The sequence below is a fragment of the Lineus longissimus genome, chromosome 16 (assembly GCF_910592395.1).
Source record: "Lineus longissimus chromosome 16, tnLinLong1.2, whole genome shotgun sequence".
Taxonomy (NCBI): Eukaryota; Metazoa; Nemertea; class Pilidiophora; order Heteronemertea; family Lineidae; genus Lineus; species Lineus longissimus.
In genome coordinates this window covers 10,063,452-10,091,230 of record NC_088323.1, presented here as the reverse complement: position 1 = coordinate 10,091,230, position 27,779 = coordinate 10,063,452, and the positions used below count along the sequence as shown (strand labels likewise).

Genomic DNA, 27,779 nt, shown 5'->3' with positions numbered 1-27,779 from the left:
TTAGTCAAAATGGCAGAAACCCCTGAGTACATGGTGGTAAGCATGTTTTCGATCGAATACATTGACCGATAACAAAACAGCAGTGCGTTCGTATGTGTGTTATGCTTGATAACTATGTTGAAGGATGAACAACATTCGAAAGGGGCCTAGTTCTGAATATTCAATATTGGTCGTACCAGAGGACAATGTGAACGTGTCCCTGACCCTGGCCACATCATCATCATCCATGGCCATGCATGCATGCGCATGTGCATGTGGCAGGGTAGTTGTAAAACAAGAAACACAGAAACGAAACAGAAACGCAGGATCGAAACACAGAAACGAAAAAGAAACAGGCATAGGCGGCACCTCGAGACAAGACTACCATGGATTTTTAAAGTCTTTTAGCAGTTAAATTGTCAATGTTTGACCGCGACGCATCAAATACTGCGTGGGGCTGTGAATCTGAAATTTTGATGATATTCTGGAAAGTCGGGCAAGTAAATTGTAAAAAGCAAACGGTAGGTGATAAAGCTTGGAAACAGAGAAACCTTTGAACCAGTGATAAACCTTGGAATAGTCAACAAACCATGGAATCACTGTGCAAGTACCGCGTGAAATCGGGTGCGTTCCTTCCACGATTTATACCCTTCCAACTACCAATCTCGTCCCAGCTGACTTTATTGATACAAATGATAGCAATTTGCCAGTAGTTCCAGAAACAACCTTTTTGTGGAGGATGACGTCATCATGGAATGCATTTGAAATGCGTTGTCGTTAAAAATAAACTTATGTTCATGACGGGCCGCAATTGCAAATATCTAATGATTTCTTTTCAATGAAAGCAAAAGAAAGGTTTTGTGATTGTTTTGTATTCCATATACTAAAATAAAACGTTTTTATTAGAAGAATCATTTTGTAATTTGTATATATATAATGCTCTGAATGATAAAGCTTGGTAGATAGGACAAACATGCACACGGGAATCACTAAAAATTGTGTCCGCTTAGAACTGGTGACATCACGAAAATTTCTCTACACCCCTCGATGTGTACATGAAAATGTACGAAATCGCTCGTCACGGTGAAGGAATTTGTTCCTATTTTTCATCTCCAACTCGTCTAAAACCTTCGGTAATAAATCTTCTTATACGTTTCTTGTCATGTTAAGATGATGTACGGATAAGTGCCAGCCGGTAGTGCATGATGTTGTCAATCATCTCTGTATCACCCTGTATGATCACACCGCTCCGTAGTTCAAATAGGCCCCGTGTTGTGGCGTAGTAAGCGGAGCGCTGATTGGTCCATATCATGGGTGTGTGGTGTGCGTGCCGTCACGTGCATGCCCATATTTGGGAGATCAGTACTGTACACTGGAGGTGAGGTACGACTGGGTTATTCTAAAATATACAATGTTGAATCGGTTATATGCGACTGATTTCTAAACTACCGTCTAATTCCGATCTGATCATGCAAAAATAAGCTCCAAATATTGATTCGTAACCACCTTAGGTTCCAATGGCATTATTTCATGTTTTTATGCATTTTTAGGACTGTTTCCAATCCAAGGTTTATCACTGGTTCCAAGGTTTCACTGTTTCCAAGCTTTATCACCTACCAAAGCAAACTGGTAGTTGACCACAGAAATTTTTTGATAATCGACAAATTGGACAGACGTTGATATTTCCACTCTTCAGCCAACTGGCAGAAAAATCTCAAAACACGCCCCCCCCCAAACCAAATTAGCAAAATTCAAAATAAATTTTTTCCTCAAATAATTTCTTTATATCTGTAGACTTGCCGTACCAAATATTATCTTTTCAGTTGCTCTCCAAATATGCACTGCACGCGTCTAATTGATAGGTCTGGAACCTCCAACCTATGAATATTCAATGGTGGTATTGTCTCTCTCGATACTTTCCATGACCAAGTCATTGTTATTGTCATTAAAGTAACCCTGAGGATGACTCCATCATCAGGCCCAGAAGGGAGTGCAGTCTTTTTGAGATTGTGTAGTGCTTTGGTAGGTTCGATTCCTACAGACTGTTGTTTTAAATGGTGGTGCAGTGCAATGTCTTGGTGGTGTAGTGTGCGTTCATGGGTTCAATTCTTATAATCTGTCTTTAGAGATCTGCTTTATGTTAATGAAGTTTCCATAAAACCAACTTCATTTCAAAATGTAAACAAACACACGTGGCATTGCTAAAAATAATGCGAGTACGGCCATGTGACCTCATCTGGATGACGCGCACGTGCACTATGTTCACACTTGACGTCATCCAACTTGACCAATCAGAAGCCGGTTGACGCATTCTCTTGCATAATGTATGAACCTCGGAGCGCCGCTATCGCCATCTTGAGGCCTTGAGGAGGCTAAAAGGGATATTGGGAACTGAGCATTCCTTCTCCCATTCCGACTGAGTACCTGTTTTTGTTACACCCCCTTTCACCGTAACAACCATGGCAACAGGATGGTGTCTGCAGACCAGAATTCGCCACAGGAGTGGTGGTTCCTGCGTTTCTGTGTTTTGTTCCTGCGTTTCTGTGTTTCTGTTTCGTTTCTGTGTTTCTTGTATTACAACTCCTATGAGGCATGAGCCTGAGAGCTGATCATGAGGCCTTTCGAAGAAGAGGAATCAACGCCAAAACAAATCAAATTCGCACTCCCAGAACACGTCAGAATGCCTAAGCTGACTTTGGACAATGCCTGATCCTTTGTTTGAGGTGAAGCACATGCCTGTATGATCGGCATCAAAACAAACTTCTTCGAAATCGTCAATAGACAGCTTGTGAAATAAATTTTGGCCATTTTGAAAAGAGTTTTCCCTAAGGGGAATGTTTTAAGGCCACATAAAAAATATTACTTGAACTCATGAATGGTCATGTCAATTTTTCGGCACCGGGTTGATTTTTAAAAATATCTTCTTTACAAGTTATAAAACCTCCGGGTGCTACATCTGCCTGCAACAACAATGTTTCATAATATTCCTTAATGCTTTACTAGCCTTGAAAAACAGTGAGGACTATATTCTCAGAATGATGATGGCGATGTTGATTGATTCTTTTCGGCTCACCGTAGGGGAGTCTATAAGTACTACGCCGCAGTGTCCGTCGTCCCTCGTCGTCATCTGTATCTTGTTTCAAAAAGAGTGGCACGTTTCTTAACTGTGAACTTGAACCTTTGTACACAGGACCCCTAAGGTCAGGTGACCTCTGACAATGAATTTCGGTCCGATCTGATTCTTGAATTGGCCACCAGGGGTGAGAAGTGGAAACCTAAAAAGTGTGATGATATCTCTCTTATGAGTGACTTGTTTTCAATAAAATTTTTATGGTAGGTTCTCTTATGAAGGATATATCACATGTCCTACGGGTTTCTGATTTGACCTAATTTTCAAGGTCACAGGTAAAATGGCGTAAATCGTCGGTTTGAGTGTAACTATGGCTCTGTGTTCCGTTAATTACTGGGTGGAGTGAATTTAATGTATGTTGCTCTCCTAATTTAAACCGAACGTTTCGATTAATTATCTTCACTGCTCATCACATTGCCAAGCTACTGTATGTGTCCACATTAATTGCATTCCATTGAGTTGTTTGTCCCCTTGTGCTCTAATTGCAAACAATTAAGCTTGGTGTGTAGTAGCTCAATCTAATGCTTTTATACAACTAATTAAAGATGTACGCTGTCTATGTAGTATGAAGTGTACGAACACAACCTGCATATATCAATGTGAATTGATATGACCTCCACCAGAAATGCCATAGGTATTGTAATAAAGTAATTTCAAGTTCGCATATAAATGGCATCAAAATTCTAATTATTTGAAATACACATGTAGTTAATATTCAAAATTAAATGGAGAATGTAATACGTAGGCTTCACGACCCCGTGTACATACACATGAATCCACTTTTTGGACAATAATGGCATAACCTCCCTATTAATTATGGACACCTCTACATTACGGACATCAATGCCCAGTTCCATGGGTGTTCGCAACAGAGAGGTCGTACTGTATTTGTAAATTTTGTAATTGCCTGATCGGGCCACCACATGTACGTAGGCTCTAGTTTTAGTTTAAAGGGGTGTGCCGTTCGCACTTACTTGTGGTCCAGTTAAATCGTCTTGACCCGCAATGTTTTGAGATCGCTTAATCACTCACCAAAACCCTTGACATTTTCCGCCTCAGAAGCTGTTTTTTAACCCAGGCAAGTAGCCTCGATTTTGGACCAATCCGAACATCTCTTACGGAACGATCTCGGCAACTGCAGTAGTATCCGACAGCCTACAACCCTGTGCCCATTCCATCTATTTTCCTGTTTTCTTGGCACGCTCTCAGCGCGTGCTCCAATCACAGCGCTGCTATGAAAACTTAAAGAGGGCAAAGGTCAACGCCGATCGTAGGTGTATAACCTTGTCCCCTGTTTTGGCAAAGGTCCAACTAATGCAAATATTGTGCATTTTTAGAATCTACTATAATGGACGTAGAGCTGAAATAGTTTGTCACACATCTCCTCCCTCAGTTCAGATCGGATGACCTCGAAACTTGTCCTGAAAGTCGTGGTTGATATGGAGATGGTCCTCGCTGGGTTAAATGGGTAAACTTTGCAGCGATCTCGGAGAAATAGCATTTTTTGTTCTTTCTATGTATGGGCATACTCATTAACATAAGGGGCCTTTTCAGCAGGTCTGATTTGCATATGGGGCCATCTGTTTAAATCAAAAGTATGGGATTATACAAAAATAAGCTGGGAAAGTATTGGGGCCACTATATGTTTAAAGCATTCATCCATTTCTGCAATTTTCCCCCTTTATTGTGGTCGTACTCTTTCACCTTACGTTGTTAATCGCTCTTAATTTTTCTAAGTACCGTATGGGAATTCATATACGTGATACGCGTCACATAATAACAAAACCGCCTCACCCGACCCAAGCACTGGGCGCAAAGTAGCGCACAGCTCCCTATATGAATGGTATCTGCCCATTTCGCCTTAACCTTATTCGCCTTATCCAATTTTGCCTTCTCCCATTTAGCCTTCTCCTAACTTGCCTTTTCTCAATTCGCCTTCTACGATTTCGCCATCGTCTTATCTCGCCTTTGTTCCAATTGGCCTTCTTCCCAACTCGCCTTCCTCTCATCTTGCCTCATCCTAGTTTGCCTTTTCTTATTTCGCCTTTGTCCTATTCTGCCTTGGTTCCATCCTGCCTTATCTCATCTTGCCTTTTCTTGATTGACCTTTGTGTCAATTCGCCTTCTTCCCATTTTGCCTTCTCCCGTTTCGCCATATCTCACCTCGCCTTTTATCAATTCCCCTTCGTTAAGCAAGGGGTCTATTATTCGCAGGGGGGGGGGGGGGCAGTGTCTTGAGTAGTTTAATGATTCTGTTCAAAAAAACTTTGGTACTTGTATTATCTCATGCTAAGTTATAGCATTGCTGTGAATGAAGAACATCAAACGTACCAAAACCATCTAAAGGGAACACTGCGTGGGACGTTCTTGAGAGCTAACTCGTTCTGTGAGAAGGCCTCATAATTCCCCAATGATCAAAGGAATACATCTTCCAGATTGCTGTATTTGAATAGGCCTATTGACCATAGTCCATAATAAAAGAACTTCAGAAGCACTCACACTTTGAATGATCAATGAAATACTTAGCACCCCCATCCCTCCTATATAGTACCAGGTCACAAGTCTTACTCATTAGAGAATGCCAAAACACTATGCCAAAATATTTCCATGAAAGACTTGGAAAACTCTAAGATTTGACAAACATGGGTAAAGATACTAAGTTGGTTTTGGAGATACATGTAAGCTTACATGTAGATGGTTCAGAAGTTATGAAGATTTGAAAATATTGGTAATTAAGCAACAGCCTTGGGTAGGGTACCAAAACATAATTCGTGGAAACACTCTCATATGAAAGACTGGCCCCACAAACATGGGTAAATAAGACAAAAGTCTTTTGCAATATGGTATGTAATGTAATATGACTATAATGGCTGAGAAGTTATGTACACTTGTAATTTTGGCAATGTCCACCGTGTTTTGGTTGGGGGTACCCCCGAATGGACCCTAGAAGCCCTTCAACACTGTTGAAGACACTTTCATATGAAAGATTGACTCAAAATCAACAAACATGGGTAAAGACACCAAGTTTGTTGCAAAGTAGGAAGAAGGCGAAATGGGAAGAAGGCGAAATAATACAAAGGCGGGGCGGGTAAAGGCGAGATAGGATGAAGGCGAATTAGGACAAAGGTAAATTAGGACAAGGTGAAATAGGAGAAGGCAGATTAAGACAATGGCAAACTCAGACGAAGGCAAGAATGGATAAGGCAACTTGTGATAAGGCAAGATAAAACAGAGGCAAAATAGCATAAGGCGAAAAATGAAAAGGCGAAAAAAGACAAAGGCGAGATAGAATAAGGCGGATTGGGAAGAGGCAAAATTGGAAAAGGCGAAATAGGAGAAGGCGAAATGTATATTTTTTAAAGGCAAAATGGGAAAAGGCGAAAAAAGACAAGGCGAAATGGGCATGAACCATATGAATACCCGGGGCAAATATAAAATATAATTAAAAATCCCGATTAACATTTCTTTACTGCAATAAAAACAAGCTAACCACTGCAGATTAACAAGTAAGTGAGTGTTCCAGAACGAGTGGAGTCTGTGCGGAGGGTGTCGAAAAAACCCTAGGCGAACTACTTCCTCCGTCTGGTGCTGCCACCCACTATGCCCCCCGAAAATATTGTACAATTTGTTGGTGGAAACTACTTATGAAGAATATGAGGTGACTGTGCCGCCGACAGCTGGGTAATATTGCCCTTAGTAATGCCAATGGTGCTTTAATTGACATTACAATTTACATGAGCAGATCTACATCAAGATGCACGCGTAATATGCAATCCTTATCAAAGTAACCACACTCCAACTTATCACCCATCTAAACTTAGTCTTGGGCCGAGGTGTACCGAGTGTGACTGAGCATTGACTATCTTTCCAGATTGACGATGATTACAAAGGACATCCCCTGAATTTGTTTTGTATACCAAAACATTATGAGAACTCGTTAGATCATGTCCTGATTCCCTCTGGATTGGTCAATGACAGGTAAGCAAAGTACACATTCAGAAATATCTGATTTTTCGGTAGCTTGATTCTAGTGGTATCTCTAGATGCTATGTCATCTTTATGAAGTGATCCAAGAAAATTCAAAAAAAGGAATTTTTACAGAGTTTGAACAAATTATCTTATCGCCAACACAAGAAGGTCCAAACTCCAAGACAAGATTTTTCTCAAAATATTTAAGACTGCACACACTGAATGATGAATACAGTGGCCATCGCGCGCCACAGCCTCAAAGTAATAATGCGTCATCAATTTTAATGGAAGCCTATTGCTGGCCCTGTTGTTCACATGTTCATCATCAGGGCAAATCTAGATGATTGATCTGCGCCGGACTTGTATTAAAACAGGATATGAGAATGTACATTTTCACCATCTGAGAAAGTGAAGAAAGTAGGCTAAAGCGCTGGTGTGCAGTCTTCATAGGTCTGAAGGATCTCTCTCCGGACTAACGGTCAGAACTACTTTAGAGGATAAATCTTAAAAGATGGTACATATCACCAAGGAATTTTCAGGATTAGCAGAAGAGAAGTTTGATTTGAACCCTGTTGATTTGCCCGAATGTATTGAAATCACAGTATAGAAGCCCAAGTTAGGAAAAGCCTAGTTGTTATTAACTAATAAATACTTTCAGTAGCCTTTATCAATTCCTGCCATTAGGAACTCTTAGTTTTGTCACTGATAAGTTTCGGTCGGATGTTATTTTTCGACTGATGCAAAGTTTTATAGACTCCCTGAGCACCCCATCGCGTCATCCTAATTTGGTCTCCTTATGGACTGCCACATATAGCGGGAATTCATACGGCTGGACGATTACCCAATGAGCATTGCTGTAACGAAACTGTTAGGGCATTTTCTGCACCAAATCGGAATTTTCGACGTATACCACTTTGGCATACATAATAGAGTAGCTGATACACTTCATTCCTACACTGCATTTCTCCCATGGTTTAGATGGTATACATTACGTATACACTGTGTTGTATTAGTAGTTGACTTACATGTGAAGAAACAACAAAAAAAACAGTTAAATGCAAAAATCTTTGCACTATAAAATCTCACGTTACATAGTCACTGTAAGTGCCAATACGACTACTTTGAACTTTTTGCGCTAATTGGCGAAAATTGATCACAAAATGTTATTCCGCCTACAGCGTCCCTTCCAACAGTTGATAAACTATCGGCACTGCATTCACTGGCCAATTCATTGTGGCCATCGTTACAAAACCTCCAGAAAGCTCAACACTTGTTACATGTCAGTGGTGAGGGTGAGGAACGAGGCCGGTCCACAGCGTCCAGAGTGTAGGTTTTAAATGATGATCTTCATTTGCAGGATCGAGAAACTGGCAAAAGACATTGTGCAAGAGTTTGGAACCGTACCCGTCACAGCATTATGTGTACTGAAGGGAGGTTACAAGTTTTTTGCTGACCTCTTAGATAAACTCAAGCAGATGAATCAGACCATGGAAGAGTCTGTCCCACTTTCTATAGACTTTATACGATTGAAGAGCTACATGGTAAGTTTATTGTAATGTTGGCACCATGGGGACCGTGGGTCGTTCTGCTGATACTCCGAGTATTCCTCAAGAAGATGGCATGCACAGATTCAGGTGAAACCACATGACTTGCTCAGAAATAGGTGTCATGGCTACTGCGCCCAGGTGGAAAGTTTGCACCACAGGTTTCGTTTTGGGGGGAGGGCATTTCCAGCCTTCAAACTAATGTTGGAAATCTGCCTTTCTTAGAAGATGCATGGGAGACTTTGTTAGCGTTTTCTCCAGGTAGCATATGCACTGAAAATTAATGTTTAATATGAATCGTCGCTATGGTGACGATCCATGTCCAAAGGTTAAAGACAGTCTTTGTTTTCAGAATGATTCCTCAACGGGTTCTGTGGAAGTGATTGGTGGTGACAACTTGAATGGTCTCGAAGGAAAGAATGTCCTTGTTGTGGAGGACATCATTGATACAGGGAACACAATGACTCATCTACTCAAGCTCTTGAAGGAACATAATCCAAAGAAGATCAAAGTAGCAAGGTGAGGCTGTATCTATTATTGACTGCGGTCGGGTATGATGCTGGGACTGGCACCTGAAATACATGACTGCGCTGCCCTTTCGCTTTAACTTTGCGCCTCTGTTGTTTTTTGTGGGTTGGCTCCGATCCCAATCCTGATAGCCTAGTTGTTAAGGTATCTGAAAAGGTGGAAGATTCGCGCCCCGTAGGTCACGGCCGTTAGACAACAATGTGCCTTAACAATTTATTTGATCATATGACTCCTGTGGAATCTCCGATCTGATTGGTTGATCTGCAAACATGACGCCTTCGTGGTAATTTGCATGATTTATGAAGTAATTTCCCTTGACCAACTTTGAACGCGTCGATTATGAAGGGAGGGACCCAAATCGGAAGTGAATAATAATTAGGTCATGTGCCAGGAATGGTTACTGCGTAATCAATTTTTGGGTACTTCGTCAACTGGCGGAGAAATTTGCTGATGTGCCAAATCCCGTGCGAGTTTCTTCGATATTTCGCCGGAAAATCAGTTTAAAACAGGTAAGATCGGTTCATATGCCAAGAATTCGTACATGGTAACGAAGAACCCATATCGAGGGACTCTTATGAACCAAGAATAGAAACTAGCAAGTCTTTATAAACGTAAACAGAATGATGAAAAGGGAAAATTATATGGTAATTTCTCATCTTGGTGGTGTATGCTACAATGTGGAACCAACTACACGGCTCGTCGATGGTGTAGCAGGAGATTTGCTTGACCAACTTTGAAAATCGCGAGCCCGGGTCTCCTGGTCGTATTCCTTATTATATACCAAGCCACTTTGGTTACTCAACCCGCCGTTGGCGCGGTGGTCGGCAGGCTATTCATAGTAACAAGACCGAGGGATTTCTCCACAAGTAAAAATTACCTAGCTAACGGCCGTGAGGTAGCTCTGTTCGACTGAGGAAATTGCGTGCAGATTGGTTTCATATTACAGTTGGGGTGTGAAGTGTGGTGGCTTGATTGGTGCTGGGTGATTTTTGGCCTCGCCCAATATCTGGTATGGCTGCCAGGTGGCCATCTTGGATTTTGCGTTCCGGACTAAGTCCAGAATGAGTCACCCCGTGGGCTTGAATTTTCTGTGACAGGGTGGGCTGAGAGAGGTGCCCCATCAATTTTTTAGCTCAGCTGACAAAGTCAGCGGAGCTAGTCAAATAGCTATTCGATTGGTGTCCGTCCTTCCATCCATCCAGCCATCTGTAGACAAAGTTGGGCATTTTGTAATCATACAACCGAGGCACTTCAAATCTAGTCTTGCTTATAAACACCGCAGAAAATGTTGCTTACGGAAAAAAATTTGGGCGATTCGACTCAAATTCAGCTCCCCAGGGGGCAAAATGCGTAAATGAAAAAACAATTTTTTGACGCTCTATTCCAGCAGATAAAAGCTTGAAATAAAGTTGAAAAGGTCTTCATGATACAGAAGTTTTGATATAAAATAGATTAGTGTCGATTTATATCATCAGTTGGCGGTAGTGAGCAAAACTGTTGTTTGAACCCGGATGACCCCGCTTTAAATTTCCCGCCGGTTACCTGGAGTACTATCATCAAGAAAATGGCGGTGACCTTTTTATTTCTACCGGAGCGATGATTTTGTAAGTGACAAATTTTCTTTTTTAAGCCTTTACGGCAACGTATTTTGGTACGAAACTAGTTCCTGGGCTTATACCCCTATTTTACGCCTATTTTACGCCTTCTACCCCTATTATAAAGACATGTACTCAAGGGCCTGTGGTATAAACAACTAGTCTTCTCTCCCCAGGTGCCTCACACGGACCTTCACGTCCCCATACTCAAGACCAACTCTTACAATATCGCCCTCAAAACAACCCTGGAGTCATGAATTCACAGGTGCTCCTGTGAAATCTCCGTTCTAGTTTATTTATCAAACTTTATCGAGGGTTATCGAATCGAATGGATGTGTCGATCGTCGGGGCGGATTGATATGTGGTTAGGTTGTGCGTCCAAGGCGATTAGGTCATTCAGTTAGTTTGAGAAAGATCATGATCATGAAGATGCGTGTTGTGTTATCATAACTGGAAAATAAGTTGAAAGTTATTATTAGTACTACGATTCTTACATGAGTAAAAAGTAGACGTTTTAAGCAACACAATAATGTTACTCCCATAAAAAAACTGTCAATTCTCCTTACCACTCACAGAAGCCAAGCCATTGCTGTTAAGTTATGCAGGGGCTTAATCAATTACTTGCACTCCCTGTGGGGTGAATAACATTACCTTTTGAACAGCTGGCTGTAGGGGGATGATTGGAACAGCCGGTATACCTGCTGACCTGCTGAACCGAGGTTAATGTTATTTTCAATCCACGATTGCAGGTCACCTGATTTTCGAGATTTCGCGGGAAATGAAATTGTAAACAAACGCATGTGTGCAGTTCAAATGTAAACAAAAATGTATTTTTGGTACTTTTGGTTGCTGGACTTGGGTTTTCCCGCAGTTAGGAGCTGGATCAAATTGGTGGTCTATTGTGCTGTTTTAGTCAGAGGTAGCACTTGATTATGAAGGGATTTTCAAATTAAGGTGACCATGGTCTTTTATGTGCTCAGCTCACCACAGCTTTCAATACTTGATGTATCTGAAGAGGCGCGCGGAACCTGACATGGCCTTACCAAGGAGCTGCTCACTTTGCCTTTTTGGCTGAGACATTGCTACATGTAGGACTAGGAGGAGCACGCATTTTAAAGTTATAGTAGTGATAGTACAGTTGGTTCAAGCCATTTGGAAGCCGACATGTGAAGGCCTATCTGGGTTCTCCTTCTTCTCCGTATAAAAAGGGGCATGTTGCTGACTAAGGAACAAGGCATATTGACATTGCCTCATCATCTCTATGGGACCAATTGATATACTTTTATATGCACGCATACATCGTGCCATTTCAGGGTCCGAGTCTGTGGACAATTGGTTTGATTAATTTGTCTCTTCGATATTGCTCCTTTATTGCATTAGATTTTCATCGCAATTCGATCTATTCAAGATATAGCCAATTTGAACCTGTCTGCGCCAAGGATAGATTGGTTGCAGATCGACTCACTATGACTAGGAATACGCAGTAGAGCACAATGTCATGAAAAACGACCCTTTGTATTGTAAATTCCAATCACCTGCAGAACAGGTCAATTTCTCTCAATAAAATTAATTTTGTTGACTCCTGTAATCTCTACCTTATTAAAAAAAAAAGAAAGTGGTGCTAGTCCCAAACTGGTAATTTCTATTTATTTTGACCTCTGTTAAATCAGGATACCTCTCAATTACACTTACAGACAGCATTTTGTATCCTTATGCTGTACAACCCAGCCTGGACATACCACAGTTGTCCATGGAGAAGTCTCATCCTCTCTGACACTTTTTTTCTGTAAAGCTACTGATACAACATACTGAACTAGGGATATCTTCCGTTGCCTCCTGTAATATTTACATACCATGGCTGATTAGTTCAATCATATTTCATCCAGCTGGCAGCTCTGCATTGGAAATTTTAGTGGTATAACGTGTTCTCTTGACCTTCAAACAGTAGTACAAAGCCGATATTTACTACTTTATAGTATACCCTCAGTCCTATGTTATTAGGTCATCCAGCTGAGCGCCAGGCCCTTGGGCCTCTTGTTTCCCAATCCGGTCTCTTATAGATCTGCCAGATGGCCATCTTGAATTTTGCATTCCAGACTGTAACTGCAGAACAAGTCTCCTGATGGGAATGAATTGTCTGCAACATAATATTTGGGTGGGGTGGGATACGTGCTTTATCAATTCTGAGGTCGATTCGAAAAAATTGGTGGACATCTCAGACTTTCCTTTCCGAACAGTAATTACAGGGCGAGTTATGGGGTGGACTTCAATTTTCCGTGGCCTGATGAGGTTGGTCTGGGAGAGGTGCCGGATCTATTTTGGGCTGAATCTGATGTTTGATAATGGCTGCAGGCGTTGATTTTGGATTTCACATTGTGGACTGTAACTGCTTAACTAGTGGCCAGATGAGCTTCCAGTTTTGTGTGACATGATGGGCTGGGGTGGGAGAGCTGCGCTCAATTAACCCATGTTCCCTGTATTATTTCCCCTACGATGCAATAGTTAATAATTTCAAAATCCCACCAGCTGAAATTCTGTGCCCGTTCGGTTGGATTAGCTGCGCATTGCGTTCCCTTCGTTGACCTAATTGTTTGCTACGCCATTTAGATATCATCCGGGCACCATATACATTGAGATCTTTAGACTTGCAAACTTCCCATTTTCCATCACCAGCTATCATACTATGTGGCAGATTTATGACTGGCTTGGTTTCCATCAATTAACAAAAGATCACTAAAACCATGACTCATCATTGCACCGGTCAAGTCAACAGCTTCAAGTTTGTAGATTGTTTCGATGGATTAAGTGCTGCATGTTTTGACCTTCCAATCTAAATTTTTTGCAAGTTTTTTTGCTCACTAGACAGAGAGTCCGGGATTATAATGATGATGATGATGATAATAATGATGATGATGATAATAATTATAATGATAACAATTTTGTTCACTCTTTGTACAAGAATTGTCCCTGTTATTTTGAATGATGCTGAAAGTGCTCAAAAAGGCCAGTTTGTGTAATCTGTTGTCGTCATTGTCTACACCATGTAAAAAAAGGTCACTTAGAAGTAGAACAAAAAATAAGAAAAATAACCTTTACGAAGCTTTGCCCTACTTTTCCATAAGTGTCAGGTCTGCAAGTTTTACCCAACTTGGCAATAAATATTGGTATTATCTACCAGTTTCGCTCCTTTTCTTTCAGCTTATTAGTGAAGAGGACACCTTTGAGCGTCGGCTACAAACCAGATTGTAAGTAACATGATATAACATCAAATACATGTCTCTTCACGGTGTTTCACTTGCTCAAGCTGCCTAGTACTCCCCAAACATTTTCTGAATCCACAGAAAAGGACCACTCGCCAAAAGCTTCAGTTTCAGTAAGAGCGCTGTAGGAAATCGCTCTTATTTTCACAATTGAGTATTCATGAAACCTCCCTAAAATGAAACAGCACATCCTGTCCCAACATTGTAATCTATTTTTGAATTCATTCTGACCACAAACACCCCTGAACAGGGCCCAAGGCTACAGCATGGGGAAGTTTACTACACAAAATTTGTACAAGCTCTGAGAGTCAAAACTCAAATGACATCCTGGACATTGATATTTTAATGACCTTGTCTGAGAGGCCAATGATGTGCAAAATGAACAGGAAACCTAATAGTATCTTGCAGTAAAGTCAACATTTCGGGAGCGGTTATGGTAGGAATGACCTTTTGAATGGATTAAAATGCTGGGACATGATGTAAAGATTAATATGAGGTCAATTTCATGAAAATCCATGAGCAAGTGTGAAAATGAGAGCGATATGCAACATTTCTCAACATCTCAAAGCAAACTATAGGAGCAGATCACTTCATATGGCAAGATGATTTGTCAAGCAGAAGTTCTGGCTAACCAGGGTCCAGCCTTAACAGCAGTGGAGCAGAATTCATTGGAGACGTGACTGTCAGCCAGTGGATGTTTCATAGGACTGGCTGAAAATTATCGTACTTGGGCGTTTCATTTTATGTCGTTCATACTCTACCCAGGTCAGACTTTTGCATGTGTACTCTTATCGAACACACCCGAGGAAAAATTAATCTGTTTATAATAGAAAAAGGATTAGTTAGTTCACGTAGCTACACCAAGGCGGCGCCCAAATACAGCCTCTGCCTCGTGAAAGCCTCCATTTCTCAGTACTTTTTCCTTAGCGCATTGTTCAACACTGTGCCGAGTTTCTCCCATCTATTCAGCCGGTTGGAGCTTATTTTGGATTAAAGAAAGACCCCTCTTGGCCACCTTCCGCTGGAAGATTGCATCTGGACACGGGTGAGATCATTTGATTTTTCATTCCCTCCCCATTTTGTGTTTGTGAGCGGTTTTTATCCGCTTCTCAAAAACTTTTTTTCCCAGTATCTTCCCGGGCTTCTGGTCACGTGACCCGTTCACCCTGTTGCGTAGCTTGTGGTTTTGAGATTATGTAAGGATGGTTTCTGTCCATTCGTTATTGACGTCTTTCTTGTTTTATTTGGGGTTCCCCCCCGTGTCTCCTGGCTCTCCTTCCCTTCGGGGTTTGTGATGGCCCGGTGTCCGGTGTGTCAGGGATACATAGTGCCCGCCCTGGTTCTTCCCCGAGTCAGGATACTGACAAGTCAGTCCCTGTTGGGTCGGACCATTCCGCCCCCGGGCCAACATCTCCTTTTTCCGGTACTTCCGGAAAGAAGTTGAAGAAGTCGGTGCGGGGAGGGCCTAGAAAGTCTGTTCGGGGGAAGTCTTCGTCTCCCCCTCCTTCTCCCCCTCCTCCGCCGGGACCCCCGCTGTTCAGCGGTGAGGTCCCCGGGGCTCTGGAGAGGTTTCACCCTCACCTGACCCCATCCCCCAGGCTGGGTGTGCCCCCTTGGGAGGTCTTGACGACGAGCATCGGTGACCTTGTTTCAGGGATGCTCCGCAAGGCTTCGTCGACCCCCCTTCTTTGGGGGGCAGGACGCCCGTGGGGACTCTGGACATTTTACGCCCCGATCCCTCGGGCGGCGCGGATCCGGTTTTGGAGTCTGAGCAGGCATTTATTGACCAGCTCCTCCAGCTCTCCCACGTTGGGACCATCTCTTCTGCCCCTGGATTCGCTCCCGGCCTTTTCAGGCCTGTGAGCAGCGCTGGGCGGGGGCGGCGGGCAGCGGAGGGGTCGCGGGGACAAGCACAAGTGACTTTTTAGCTCAGCTGACAAAGTCAGCGGAGCTAGTCAAATAGCTAATTGATTGGTGTTTGTCCTTCCATCCTGCCATCCATCTAGCCATGTTGGGCATTTTGTAACCGTACAGCCGAGGCACTTCAAATATGGTTTTGTATATAAACACCGCAGAAAATGTTGTTTACAGAAAAAAATTTGGGCGATTCGACTCAAATTCAGCTCCCCAGGGGGCAAAAGGCGTAAATGAAAAAACAATTTTTTGACGCTCTATTCGAGCAGATAAAAGCTTGAAATAAAGTTGAAAAGGTCTTCATGATACAGAAGTTTTGATATAAAATAGATTAGTGTGGATTTATATCACCAGTTGGCGGTAGTGAGCAAAACTGTTGTTTGACCCCAGATGACCCCGCTTTAAATTTCCGCCGCGAACTGACATGAAAACCTCGAACCAGGGAATACCGGACTGCTGGTATTGCCAGTGCATTCACTGTATGAACGGCTTGTCTGGGGTAAATTGACGAGGCGGCTCGACCCTCCACTGCGCGGTCGAGGTTACCTGGAGTACTATCATCAAGAAAATGGCGGTGACCTTTTTATTTCTACCGGAGCGATGATTTTGTAAGTGACAAATTTTCTTATTTAAGCCTTTACGGAAATGTATTTTGGTACGAATCTTCACACGTTTATAGAAAAGATCAACGAGAATGTGTTCAAATGCCCTCATAACGATGAGTTCAACAGAATTTGGTCAAAACAACCTTCGAATGGAGTCAACTTCCTTTGCGAAATTGAAGCGACGACCTCATTATTTATCGTAATTTATGCAGATCTGAGTCCAGCTGATGGGCAAAATTAGCGATGGTTTCAAAACAGTCTCCCAGACATGGGGCAATCTCTTCATTATCATAATGGGATTTGGAGGCATGTTTACAGATTTTACAAGTTCGAGACCTGTAGGACCTAAAACTCGCATAGATCCCCATAGATCCCCTCTATTTGTCGAGTTAGCGCCCCTGTAAAATCATGCATTTTCGGACACTAGAACGAAATCTTCCTGCGGATATCGCGGTTTCGGTGATGATTTAAGGAGAAATTGACTGTTCTTAGAGTTGTATGGGACAGAAATGAGTTCATACTTCATGAATACATGAATGTATTATGATATGGGCGGGCTTCTAAGTCAAACAATAACAAACTCAACTGCATCTCTACCGTGTATCGCGTAGTGCGTTGCCTAGTGTATTTCGTAGTGTATTTTAGCGGAGACATTATTTCAACACTTTGGCCACGCCAAACGTCTTTTTTATTCGTGGAAGTTAATCTGCTCTGTAAATTTTATTTTACACAGGAAGAATCCATACAAGGTATTGCAACATTTCATGTCTATTGGTGTATTTGTGTACAGGAGCGCACCAGACAGTGAGACGTGGAGATGTGTTTGGTGCTGGTGCTGTCAGTAGACTGAATCTGATTGGCCATAGCGATCAGTAATATGGGTCGTGATCACGTGATGTGACGTCACCGCGGTATCCTCCTTGGCTGATGGGTGATGTTCTGAGTTGTGTTCAAACTATTGGAAACTTCGGAAATTAGTTCTGTTAGTTCTACTATTCTGCAGGAGTATATTAATTATAGCCATTGATGTTGACAGCTAAAAGCACGAAAACTTTGTTTATTTATCAAACTGTATCGAGTGTTATCGAATCGAATGGATGTGTCGATCGTCGGGGCGGATTGATATGTGGTTGTGCGTCCAAGGCGATTAGGTCATTCAGTTAGTTTGAGAAAGATCATGATCATGAAGATGCGTGTTGTGTTATCATAACCGGAAAATAATTTGAAGTTATTAGTGGTGTTGTCATTGCCATTTTTTGCATGGAATGATAGTTCGAGAGCTCTCATCGACGTATTCAGCATTGACGGAAAGTAGGTCCGGATTTGACAAACACTGTACAATCACTTTCCATCTTGACGTCTTGTAAATGTAATAATCTTTGCCAAATCAGTGATTCTTATATAATTTACTCCATGATTGCAATCAGCCTTTGTTAAATTCCAATCACCTGCAGGTCAGGTCAATCTTTTAACAATAAAGTTAATTTTCTTAAGCACCTCTTTATCTTACTTCTTCACATACAGGGCATCCCAAACACTTTGCTAAATCCACTAACCCCCCCATTTCAAGTTGGTATTGCACCAGACCCAAGCTCAACGGTACAATGATCATGTGAGTGTCCAAATACCTTTTCAGGACATACTAGTATGAGGACATCAATTTTGATACCAGAAGGAAAACCATTCCTGTCTGTGTGTCACTGTGACATAGATCCTGGCTCTATTGGAAATGTCGCACTCGCACTGCATTACTTCATGTGATGTCACTTACATCTTTCACAGTTGACAAATTGAAGCATCCATGGTTATTGTAACTATATATAGTCCTTGCCAAATCTATCTAAAAGTATCAGTAAAACTGCTAAACTATGAATTGTATCTGCTTACTCAGCTGAGCGCCAGGCCCTTGGGCCTCTTGTTAGTCCGTCCTGCGCCTACAGGTGGCCCCCCCACGGATGTTGCCATGGAGGGCAGGCTGCGCCTCCGGACTGGATTCTCAAGATCTGATCCCTGGTTGGGGTATTTCACCGTCAAGACAGCGTCTCAGCTCGACAGTTTCTGTCTTTGCTGGGCCTGTTCAATTCGGCGGCGGACCAGGTCCCTCTCGGTCGCCTGTACATGCGCCTCATCCAGCTTCTCCACCTTTCGAGTTGGCGCCCCTTTTCGGACCCTCTCGATCGTCGGATTTCGATTGCGAATTCTCTCCTGTAGGTGGTCTGGAAGTTCTGGGGGTCCGAGACAGAGCTCCTCCGCAGAGTGCAGCTCAGTCCTCTGTCCCCTCAGATGTCTCGGTTCACGGACGCCTCCCTCTATGGCTGGGGCGCCCATCTGAACGAAGGGGACCTGACCGCCAGGTGCACATGCTCAGTGGAGAATTTGCGCCTCTCGATCAATATTCCCGAGATGCAGGCTGTCATCCTGGTGGTGAGGGCCTTCACGTCTTGATTAAGGGGTCACAGGGTTTCTCTCTTCTCCGACAATTCGACAGTGGTCGCTTATATCCGGAGACCAGGGGGGATGAGGTTCGACACTTTGTGTTCCTGACTTGGGAGCTCCTGCAGCTTTGTCGCCGCTTGGACATTCAGCTCCTCCCCTGTCACATCCCAGGCAAGAACATCCTTGCCGACGCCCTTTCCAGGGTGGATCATCTGGTCCGGACGAAATGGACCCTTCACTGCGAGGTGGTCTCCCGCCTGGCGGAGATGTGGGACGCCCTGGTTGTGGACTGGTTCTCGACTCGGCTAAACAAGAGATCCGCCCTGTATTATTCGCCTCTTCCGGACGAGAAGGCCTTGGGAGTGGACAGCCTGTCGGCCTCCTGGGACGGCCTCAACGCTTATACATTCCTGCCAACCCCTCTGTTGCTTTTGGTGTTAAAAAACAAATTGGCCAGTTCTCGGGTCAGAGTTTGTCTGATAGCCCCATGCTGGCCAAACCAGGTTTGGTTCCCGGTCCTGCTGGAGCTCCTGACGGACCACCCCCCCCTGTCTGCCGGGGATGGGACCGTCTGTTGTGTCACCCGATCCGCCGGGTCTATCATCAAGACCCTTCTTTCTACAGGCTTCACGCCTGGAGACTATCGGGTGTTTCCACCTAGAGAGAGGCTTTTCCGAAGACTTATCCGTAAAGTCACTCAGCCTCAGAGACAGTCTACCCTTGCATCAAGTGGGATGTCCTTCGAGACTGGTGTAGGGAGCACAGAGTTTCTCCTGTCGCTCCCTCTCTTCCCAACTTCCTCGACTTCTTGAATTTCTCATTCTCAGTCCGGAAGTTTTCGGTTCAGGGGGTGAAGGGCTATCGCTCTCCCATTTCGGTCACTTTAAAGTTGACCAATTCCTGGCAACCGTCTTGGGATGATGCTGTCTTGTCATTGCTTTGCAATATGTCTTTGGAACGTCCCCATTCCATCAAGCGTACCCCCAAATGAGATCTCTCGGTGGTGCTAAGGGCTCTCATGAAGTTTCCGTTTGAGCCTATGCACCAGGCAGATTTTAAACATCTGACCTTTAAGACCGTCTTTCTCGTGGCTTTGGCCACAGTGCAGATACAGGGTCCGAGCTCCATGCCTTAGCCTTTGATAAAGTGGCTTTTAATGAGAGGGGCGCGGTTCTAGAATTTGTCCCAGGTTTTCTTGCAAAGAACCAGGCGCTGCACACCTCAGGCGCCCGGTTTTCATACCCTACTTGTCCGCTACGGTCCCTAGGGATCTTCCGGACAGAACTCTCTGCCCGGTTCGGGCCTTGAAGTTCAGTGTTGATAAGACCAAGGAGCCTGCCGTTCGCCTTGGCAGGAATCGCTCTTTGTGTCTTATCGAGAGGAGTTTACTAGGGAGATAGCTCCTGCTATGGTCGCTAGGTGGTTAGTGGCCACCATCCGGCTGGCCTATTCTGTGACTCGCGTTTCTCCAGAGCTTCGATGCCTGGGCCCCATAGCGGCCCAAGAGATTCGTGCCATCTTTACTTCTTGGGTCGAGTATAAGGGAGTGGCGCTAAACGAGGTTTTAGATGCAGCTACGTGGAGTTCCCACTCCACTTTCTCCCAGTGTTATACGTGCGATTGTTCCACGTTAACAGACGGTATGCTGTCTCTCGGTCCAATTATCACAGCTCAGCACGTGGCCTAGGTGTTTCCCTGCCTAGTCCACTCGTCAAATTTCTCTCTCTCCGGGTGTCGTCCTCCCCCCTGAGTTTCAAAAGAGTGGAGGGCGGGACAGACATTTGTCCGGGCTGTCCTGCCCGCACCTTCGCCCCGTCCGGATGTCTTAGGGTTAAGCCGCCTAGGACTCAAGGGAGTTATTCCGTGGGTCCCATTTTTGGCTTCCCCCTATTTCAAATCGCAGCATTTCTTGTAATTCCACAGTGTAAGAAATGTGCTGAGCGTTACCATGTGAGGTTTTTTTCCCTTCTCTATGAGGGGTGGGTTCCTCAGTTTGGCTCACCTTTATTTTTCTCAAAGGGTCTTTTGGCCATTAGCCTGGGTTGCCCCCATGCTTATTTTTCTGGGTTCCCTTGGTCTCACCCGGTGGGTTCTGCTATGCGGCTCTGGAGACAGTTCACTTCGCAACATGGTAAGTCACCGTTTACCCTCCTTCCTAGGTTGTTGGTATTCGATGCAAAAGTCTGACCTGGGTAGAGTATGAACGACATAAAATATCCATTTCCTGTGGAAATGTCATTTTATTAGTTCATACCTACCCAGGTCAGACTACCCGCCCTGCCTGTCCCCACAGCAACGGGACTTACTCTTGCGCTCGAGTAGTAAGTACTTAGTAATGGCGGCTTTCACGAGGCAGAGGCTGTATTGGGGCACCGCCTAGGTGTAGCTACGTGAACTAGCTAATCATTTTTCTATTATAGATAGATTCATTTTTCCTCGGGTGTGTTCGATAAGAGTACACATGCAAAAGTCTGACCTGGGTAGGTATGAACTAATAAAATGATATTTCCACGGAAATTCACATGTCTCGTTGCCCTCTTTTGATCCAACATTATTTTCACAATCAGTTAATTTTGTAAATAGATGGTGCTAACACCACAATGACCTATCTCTTTCTCTTTTTTCCTGACCAAAAGCGCCCTGCAAACAAGCTGTTTATATTGCTATAACCTGCCATCACGTTTGCATGCAACAAATATTGGCCACTCGGGAGCCAAAACTGAAACGGTAAAAAGTGTGATATCTCATTTATCAGTGACTTGTTTTCAATGATATTTTTGTGGTAGGTACTCGAAGCAAGGATACATCACATTTCATATTAACTTTGATTTGACCTATATGCTATACGTGAAACAAGTTTCTTAACCAGGATGAATTCCTAACCACCAAATATCTATATGGTGAGCACAATGCCCCCTGGCTTTTTTGGCTTACCGTTCGGGGAGTCTATACAATACCGCTGTGTCCGTCGGCGTCGTATCCTGGGCATGTTTCTTAACCGCTAGGGCTAGATGGCTAAAACTTGGTGTGATGGTAGCTTTGGGCAATATGCCCAGGCTATTTTTCTTTTATATGACCTACTTTCTGGCCTCCAGGCGGCCATCTTGGAAATTGGTATTTTGCCTTTTTGAAGTTGATGGTTGTACGTAGAGTGACAAAATTTTTATGGTGTCTGTTTCTAATAAGGTTAAATGACATATCACCCGGGTTTTTGGTTAGACCTACTTTTCAAGGTCACAGAGGTCAAAGTTCACTAAATCACCAATTGGTGGCACGTTTCGTTTCTATTTGAGCTAGAAAGTTCTAAACTTGTGAGGACATATATCTAGGGACCCTCTATTCTACTCCAAAAATTTGTCCCGTTCGGACTTCAAATATGGCCACCAGGCGGCCATCTTGAAAATTAAACAAAGTCGGATTGAAACCAAATTTCATGTGATTGTATATCGATGTACTCTCTACAACGTCCGTGATTTTCAGTTAAATCCATTGAAAATTAAACAAAGTCCTATTACTCCGAAACTGATGATCGGATTGCAACCAAACTTCATGTTATTATGTATCTATGTACTCTTATCATTATCCCTAATTTTCAGTCAAATCCCATGACAAATATGGCCGCCAGGCCGCCATCTTGAAAATCCAACGAAGTCCTTTTACTCCTGTTGAACAGATGTCAACCAATTTCCATGTGACATGTACACTCTTCAATAACCCTGGAATTTAGTCGAATTTATAACCAAAATGCTATAGTAAGATGGTAAAGGTTATTTTCTCTTGTGCCATTGAGCCAAGAAGAAGAATATTTTTCAATGGAATCAAAACTGGTGAAACTAGTCAGAAACTGTTCTCCCCATATCCACTGCAAATGACATGCATTACATTACCTGAGGTGAGCACATGGTCCCTGGACCATTTCATCATTTTCATCATTCTCCTTTCTTGTTTGCAGTCACTGGTTTTGAAGTGCCAGATTGCTTTGTGGTTGGTTATGCCCTCGATTACAATGAGTATTTTAGAGATCTGAGTGTAAGTACGTCTTATATTGATCATCATTAAAAAGAAAAATAGATAGATTTTTTAAGTAAGCAATCATCAAAGATATTTTTTTCTCTCATTTTTTTGGCATCAAATTAAACAATTGAAAAAAAGCCGAAAGGAAGATTTGACAATGCTTGAAAACCTTGGACATCCTTATCAGGCAAAGTCAATTTCAGGCTTAAGTTGTTACTTTGAGAGCAAGGATATGGCAGCACTCAATTCACTCAACGAAATTCCATGCCATATATGCCTATCTTCTGTATAAGACTGGAGTCTGTGTCTTATCAACCCTACTACAGGTAGCTTCTAAGGGGACAATGATGCGGGTACATGTAGCATTGAAATAAGGCTAAAGAATTGCATTCAGTCAGACTGTAATTTGCTAAAGTTTTAGTTTAATACACCATTCCATGCATACCAGGCCTTTGGATCGCTCTTAAAATACCCCTCCACGAAGTGTTGTGTGGGTCTTTTCTATGAGCGTAATTCAGAGGTGATTTTCACTCTACCACTCCTCCATCATAACACCATCACTTCTCTTCCAGCACATCTGCGTGATAAACGAAGCCGGCAAGAAAAAGTATTCTGTCAGGTCCTGAGCAGCCCACCATCACAAGCTAAATGCATTAGCTGACTTGAAATCTCACCATCTAAATTTGTAATTTAATTTTATGAGCCGTCATCTTGTCTCTGTAATGGCAGAAAATCAGCACTCAATGCCCTTGTTATCATCAACCAAGCTTAAAACAATGAGCTAGACATCAGTTGTCGTGCAAGTCCTCTAAACCCAAATTGGTTGCATATTGTTCCAAATTTAGCCCTTATTATTCCTGATAGATTTGACGGGACCAATATGAAATGTTAATTTTATCGTTCTTAGCACCCTCCAAAATGTTTATCGTTGAGCATGCGTAGGAATGTGTCCAGTTGCAAGTGGCAGTTTAAGTCTGTTGTACCAATGTAAATGAAGCCTTACCTGGCAGAATTCCTCCATGATTTCACAAAGTGGCCAATCAGCAAATTTTTCATTTTGAGAAAACTCCACTCAGAGGTGATGTTTAGTTTGAATGACTCTGGATTTGACGCACTGGATGCACTTTGTGAAATCATCGACGTATTTTGATGCGCGTTATTTTAGAGAGTGTTTTCTTCATCATTTTCAAATTGCACCTACACATCTTGGAATGTTGATGTCGGCCAGCCTTTGGATTTCAACTTGACAATCCAGTGAATGGTGTCGGCCCGACATCTACATGTAATCTGCAAGCATCTACAGGTTGTCAAAGTGGCGTTAAAGGACCTTTTGTATTCGTAAGGACAATATATTACCCAGCAGTTGGCTGCCCAGTCACCTCCCACTAAGTAGTTTCCATCAATGAATTGCACAAAAAAAATATTCTAAATCTGACTGAATTATCACGCTTTTTTGATGTTGACTCCGATTTTACCCGAGTTAGCTCTCAGTGCGTCGCTCCTTTCCATGTGGAACGATGCACTAGTTAGGTGCTTCCTGGAGCCATGAATCTTGCCTGTGACGTCTTGGTGTAGATAACGATTTTTTCAATGCCACGCTGATGGCGCTTGATTAGCCCGCTACTGCAACAATATTGGTAATGACATTGCATCGTAATAGCAGGGTGATGTGAACTCGGAACTCGGCGTGCACTGGTCTTTCACGCCAGGATTGGTGCGTACTAAAAATAACAAATAATGCGTTTTTCTACTATCTAAAAGCTAAAAAAAATTGGAAAAGCATCAAACTCGTTCCAAAAAATAATTTTCTGGTAAACCAGAAGAAGAACAAACAAAGGCCCACTGCAGTAAAAAGCAGCCCATTCCTTTAACACAGATTTTAGGTGATTTTGGCTGCAGAAAACACAGAACATTCTAACTTTTCAGGAGAAAAAACACGAAATTGTGTAAAAGACTGAATTTTGAAACTTTTTAACTTGTTTTTCTCTATCATTCCTTAATTACCCTAACTGGAGATATTGGACTGATATTTTCACATAAAAAGAAGAGTTAACAGGGTGCATTCCCCATACAAGAATCCGGATTTAGTGCTGCCATTGTGGTTAGTAATTGCCAGTAAGTCTAATGAATAAGCACTGCTCTCATTGAGACTAGTTTTTCTTACAGGGTATTTGCAATATTTTGAAACTTTTCTGTGAAGAGCAATGGTTTTTTTTCTAGTCGACAATCTAAGGAACAAGATGGAACTGATGTAAAATTAATGCTAACGAACCGGATTCTTGGATGCACCCTGTCAATTGTGAAGTGCTAGCACTTCACTTCCAACATGTTTAAAAACATGTTGGAGTGACCATAGGTTGTGTATTCGAAAATATCTGGATTTAGAATGAGCTGCAATTTCAAGTGTAAATGCACTATGCACAAACAAAGCTTCGATTTTAATTCAGCAGTTATGGGTTGGTGAAAAATGTGGAGGTTGTCAAAAAGCATTTTAAGACAACAGTTTTTGTTGTTTAATTCAATATATCTTAGAATAGAAATTGATACCTCTGTCGGTATTGATTGTCTCACCAAAACAGCTTGGTTGGAAATGTTGGCCAAAACCTCGACTCAGTCTATGTTTTAGATTCAGTAGGGACATGAACAGCTCATATGTCGGAACTGATGATACAAGATAACATAAGATGCAAGCCGCGTCCTATTACTTAGTAGGCTATGCCTACCTGTATTCATTAACCAATCATAGTATAGTTTACTGTAACCTTGTGATATGCATGTGTTTGTTGTTTTGTCTTGTCTGTACTGCCGTAGCATTCCTTCAGGTTGTCGAGGGCGATATCGTAGTTGGCGTCCGTGAGTTGAAGGCCTTCTATGGCCAGCTTCGGCTCACCTTTTAACTGTCCTCGGAGATACTGCATCTTTTCTACTTTACTTAGGTTGACGTTATTGTCTATTGCAGCCTTGAAAGAGTCAAAGAACGTGTTCCATTCCACGATACTACCGCTGAATGTGGGCAGTAGCAGTTTCGGTAGTCTTACATTTGATTTCGTTGTGGCGGGAGAAGTACTTGCGGTTGTTTCCACTGGTTCATCGCTCGCTTTAGGGGGTGCGGTTAGTGCTTCTTGAAGCCGTTTGATTGCTCTAAGGTAGAACGCGTACTTTTCTTGGATCTTGGATGAATAATCCTCATGTTCCGTTACCACTTTCTCGAGAGTGTCATCCTTGGTTAGGGCTTCTTTTTCGGTATCGATACGTAGGACTTCTTTCAACTTATTGGGCAATAAGCTGGCCTTTGCGAATGCCAAGTCGATCTTTTCGGTCACACGTGTTTCCGCGAGTAGTGTTCACTTTGATCTCTTCACATAGTTCCTCTATCATTTTCATAATGGCAGCTCGTTTGCCACCTCTTTCTTGTATGTAGCGTTTTACTTTTTCTTCGTCAGTCATCTTGGAATTTGCGTTGAGGGATCCTGGTCACTTGCAACAATGTCGTGTCATGCGGGGAGGTCTTACTTGAGTTGATGGCGAACTGAACGCATTGAGTGTCTAACTATAACTAACTTTATTACAAAACAACAAAGACATGCATATCACAAGGTTACATACAGTAAACTATACTATGATTGGTTAATGAATACAGGTAGGCGGAGCCTACTAAGTAGCAGGATGCGGCTTGCATCTTATGTTATCTTGTATCATCAGTTCCGACATCATATTCAATTACGGGTGTACATTTCAAATATTTTATGAACTACCTACATATAAGTCTTTAAAACCAAGTTAGTTATTTTGTGATGTCATTCCTCCACAATTATCGAGATATTCATTCATGTACTTGTGCTATGTTGTCTCTGGGCTTGAATAAAAATGATCAGCAGGGAGACTATCGTTTTCTTAATTGTTTACCCTCTTTTACGAAAGTATTAAGCTCCCTGCAAACAAGCAATCATGATCACATGCAACAAAAGTCTCTCATCTTCAGTGGTCATTTCAGGTGCCTGGGACAAGAATGGGTGATTACTACCACCTGCAAACAACATCAGACAGCAATTGCCAGCTTCACTTGCAGATGAGTGATCTTATTACTTCTCATAATGGTTGCAGATTGCAGGCTCGTAAAAATGGAGGCCTTTCTGATCACCTAGGCCATACCTTTTGTTCCCCGGAGCTTCGGAGGGGCCTTGAAATTACTGGGCGTTGGTTCACTACTCGCCGTCTTCATCCCTGTACATGTTCGGATGTTCTAGAATCTTAACCGGTGAGAAATTTTCGATGAAACTTCAGGGGTTGTTAAGTAGGTCAATATCTCTGGGGAGTTCTATGATGGGTGGCATGAGATTGCATGTCAACAAGGCACTGTTCACTATGGTTGCTGAAGCGCTACGGACGACAACAAATTTGAAAGCACGGGCAGATTCAACTGCAAATAGGCCCTACGCCTAATTTGGGGTACAAATTGCCCTTATTTCTACCATATCTGCCCAAGTTGTGAAGATTATTACACAGGCTGTGTTGTGTAGCATGTACACCATAAGAGGAAGATGTGATAACGGGCCCTCGGCTTAAAGTGTTCTATAAACGTAACCTCTTGAATCCTGGTAACCGACCAGTCGGTCATTTTGAAATAACATTTTTTCGCAACGATCGACAGGTCAGTCTCCGTGATATTTTTATTCCCTTGAACTGGGACGCTAGTTTATTGCTTGTTTTAGCGTGTTTGATGTACAGTAGGGTCAGTTGGAGCATACCTGGGTAGATGGCGCCTCCGTACCGGACTTTGGCGGTTGTATGCGGGCGCTATACAT

At 42.8% G+C, this 27,779-nt stretch overlaps 2 protein-coding genes across 2 annotated transcripts; one reads left to right on the top strand and one right to left on the bottom strand.

Annotated features, from left to right (window-relative positions):
* On the top strand, positions 1–26,874 carry LOC135500374 (hypoxanthine-guanine phosphoribosyltransferase-like). The gene is made up of 7 exons (XM_064791813.1): positions 1–36; positions 6,981–7,087; positions 8,436–8,619; positions 8,975–9,141; positions 13,944–13,990; positions 22,913–22,989; positions 23,547–26,874. The coding sequence occupies exons 1-7, from the start codon at positions 10–12 to the stop codon at positions 23,598–23,600; spliced, it is 663 nt and encodes a 220-aa protein (XP_064647883.1). The 5' UTR covers positions 1–9; the 3' UTR covers positions 23,601–26,874.
* LOC135500137 (uncharacterized) lies at positions 25,707–27,779 on the bottom strand. The gene is made up of 2 exons (XM_064791385.1): positions 27,723–27,779; positions 25,707–26,285 (listed from the first exon to the last, which is right to left on the bottom strand). Exons 1-2 carry the CDS (start codon positions 27,777–27,779, stop codon positions 25,707–25,709), a joined length of 636 nt encoding a protein of 211 aa, XP_064647455.1.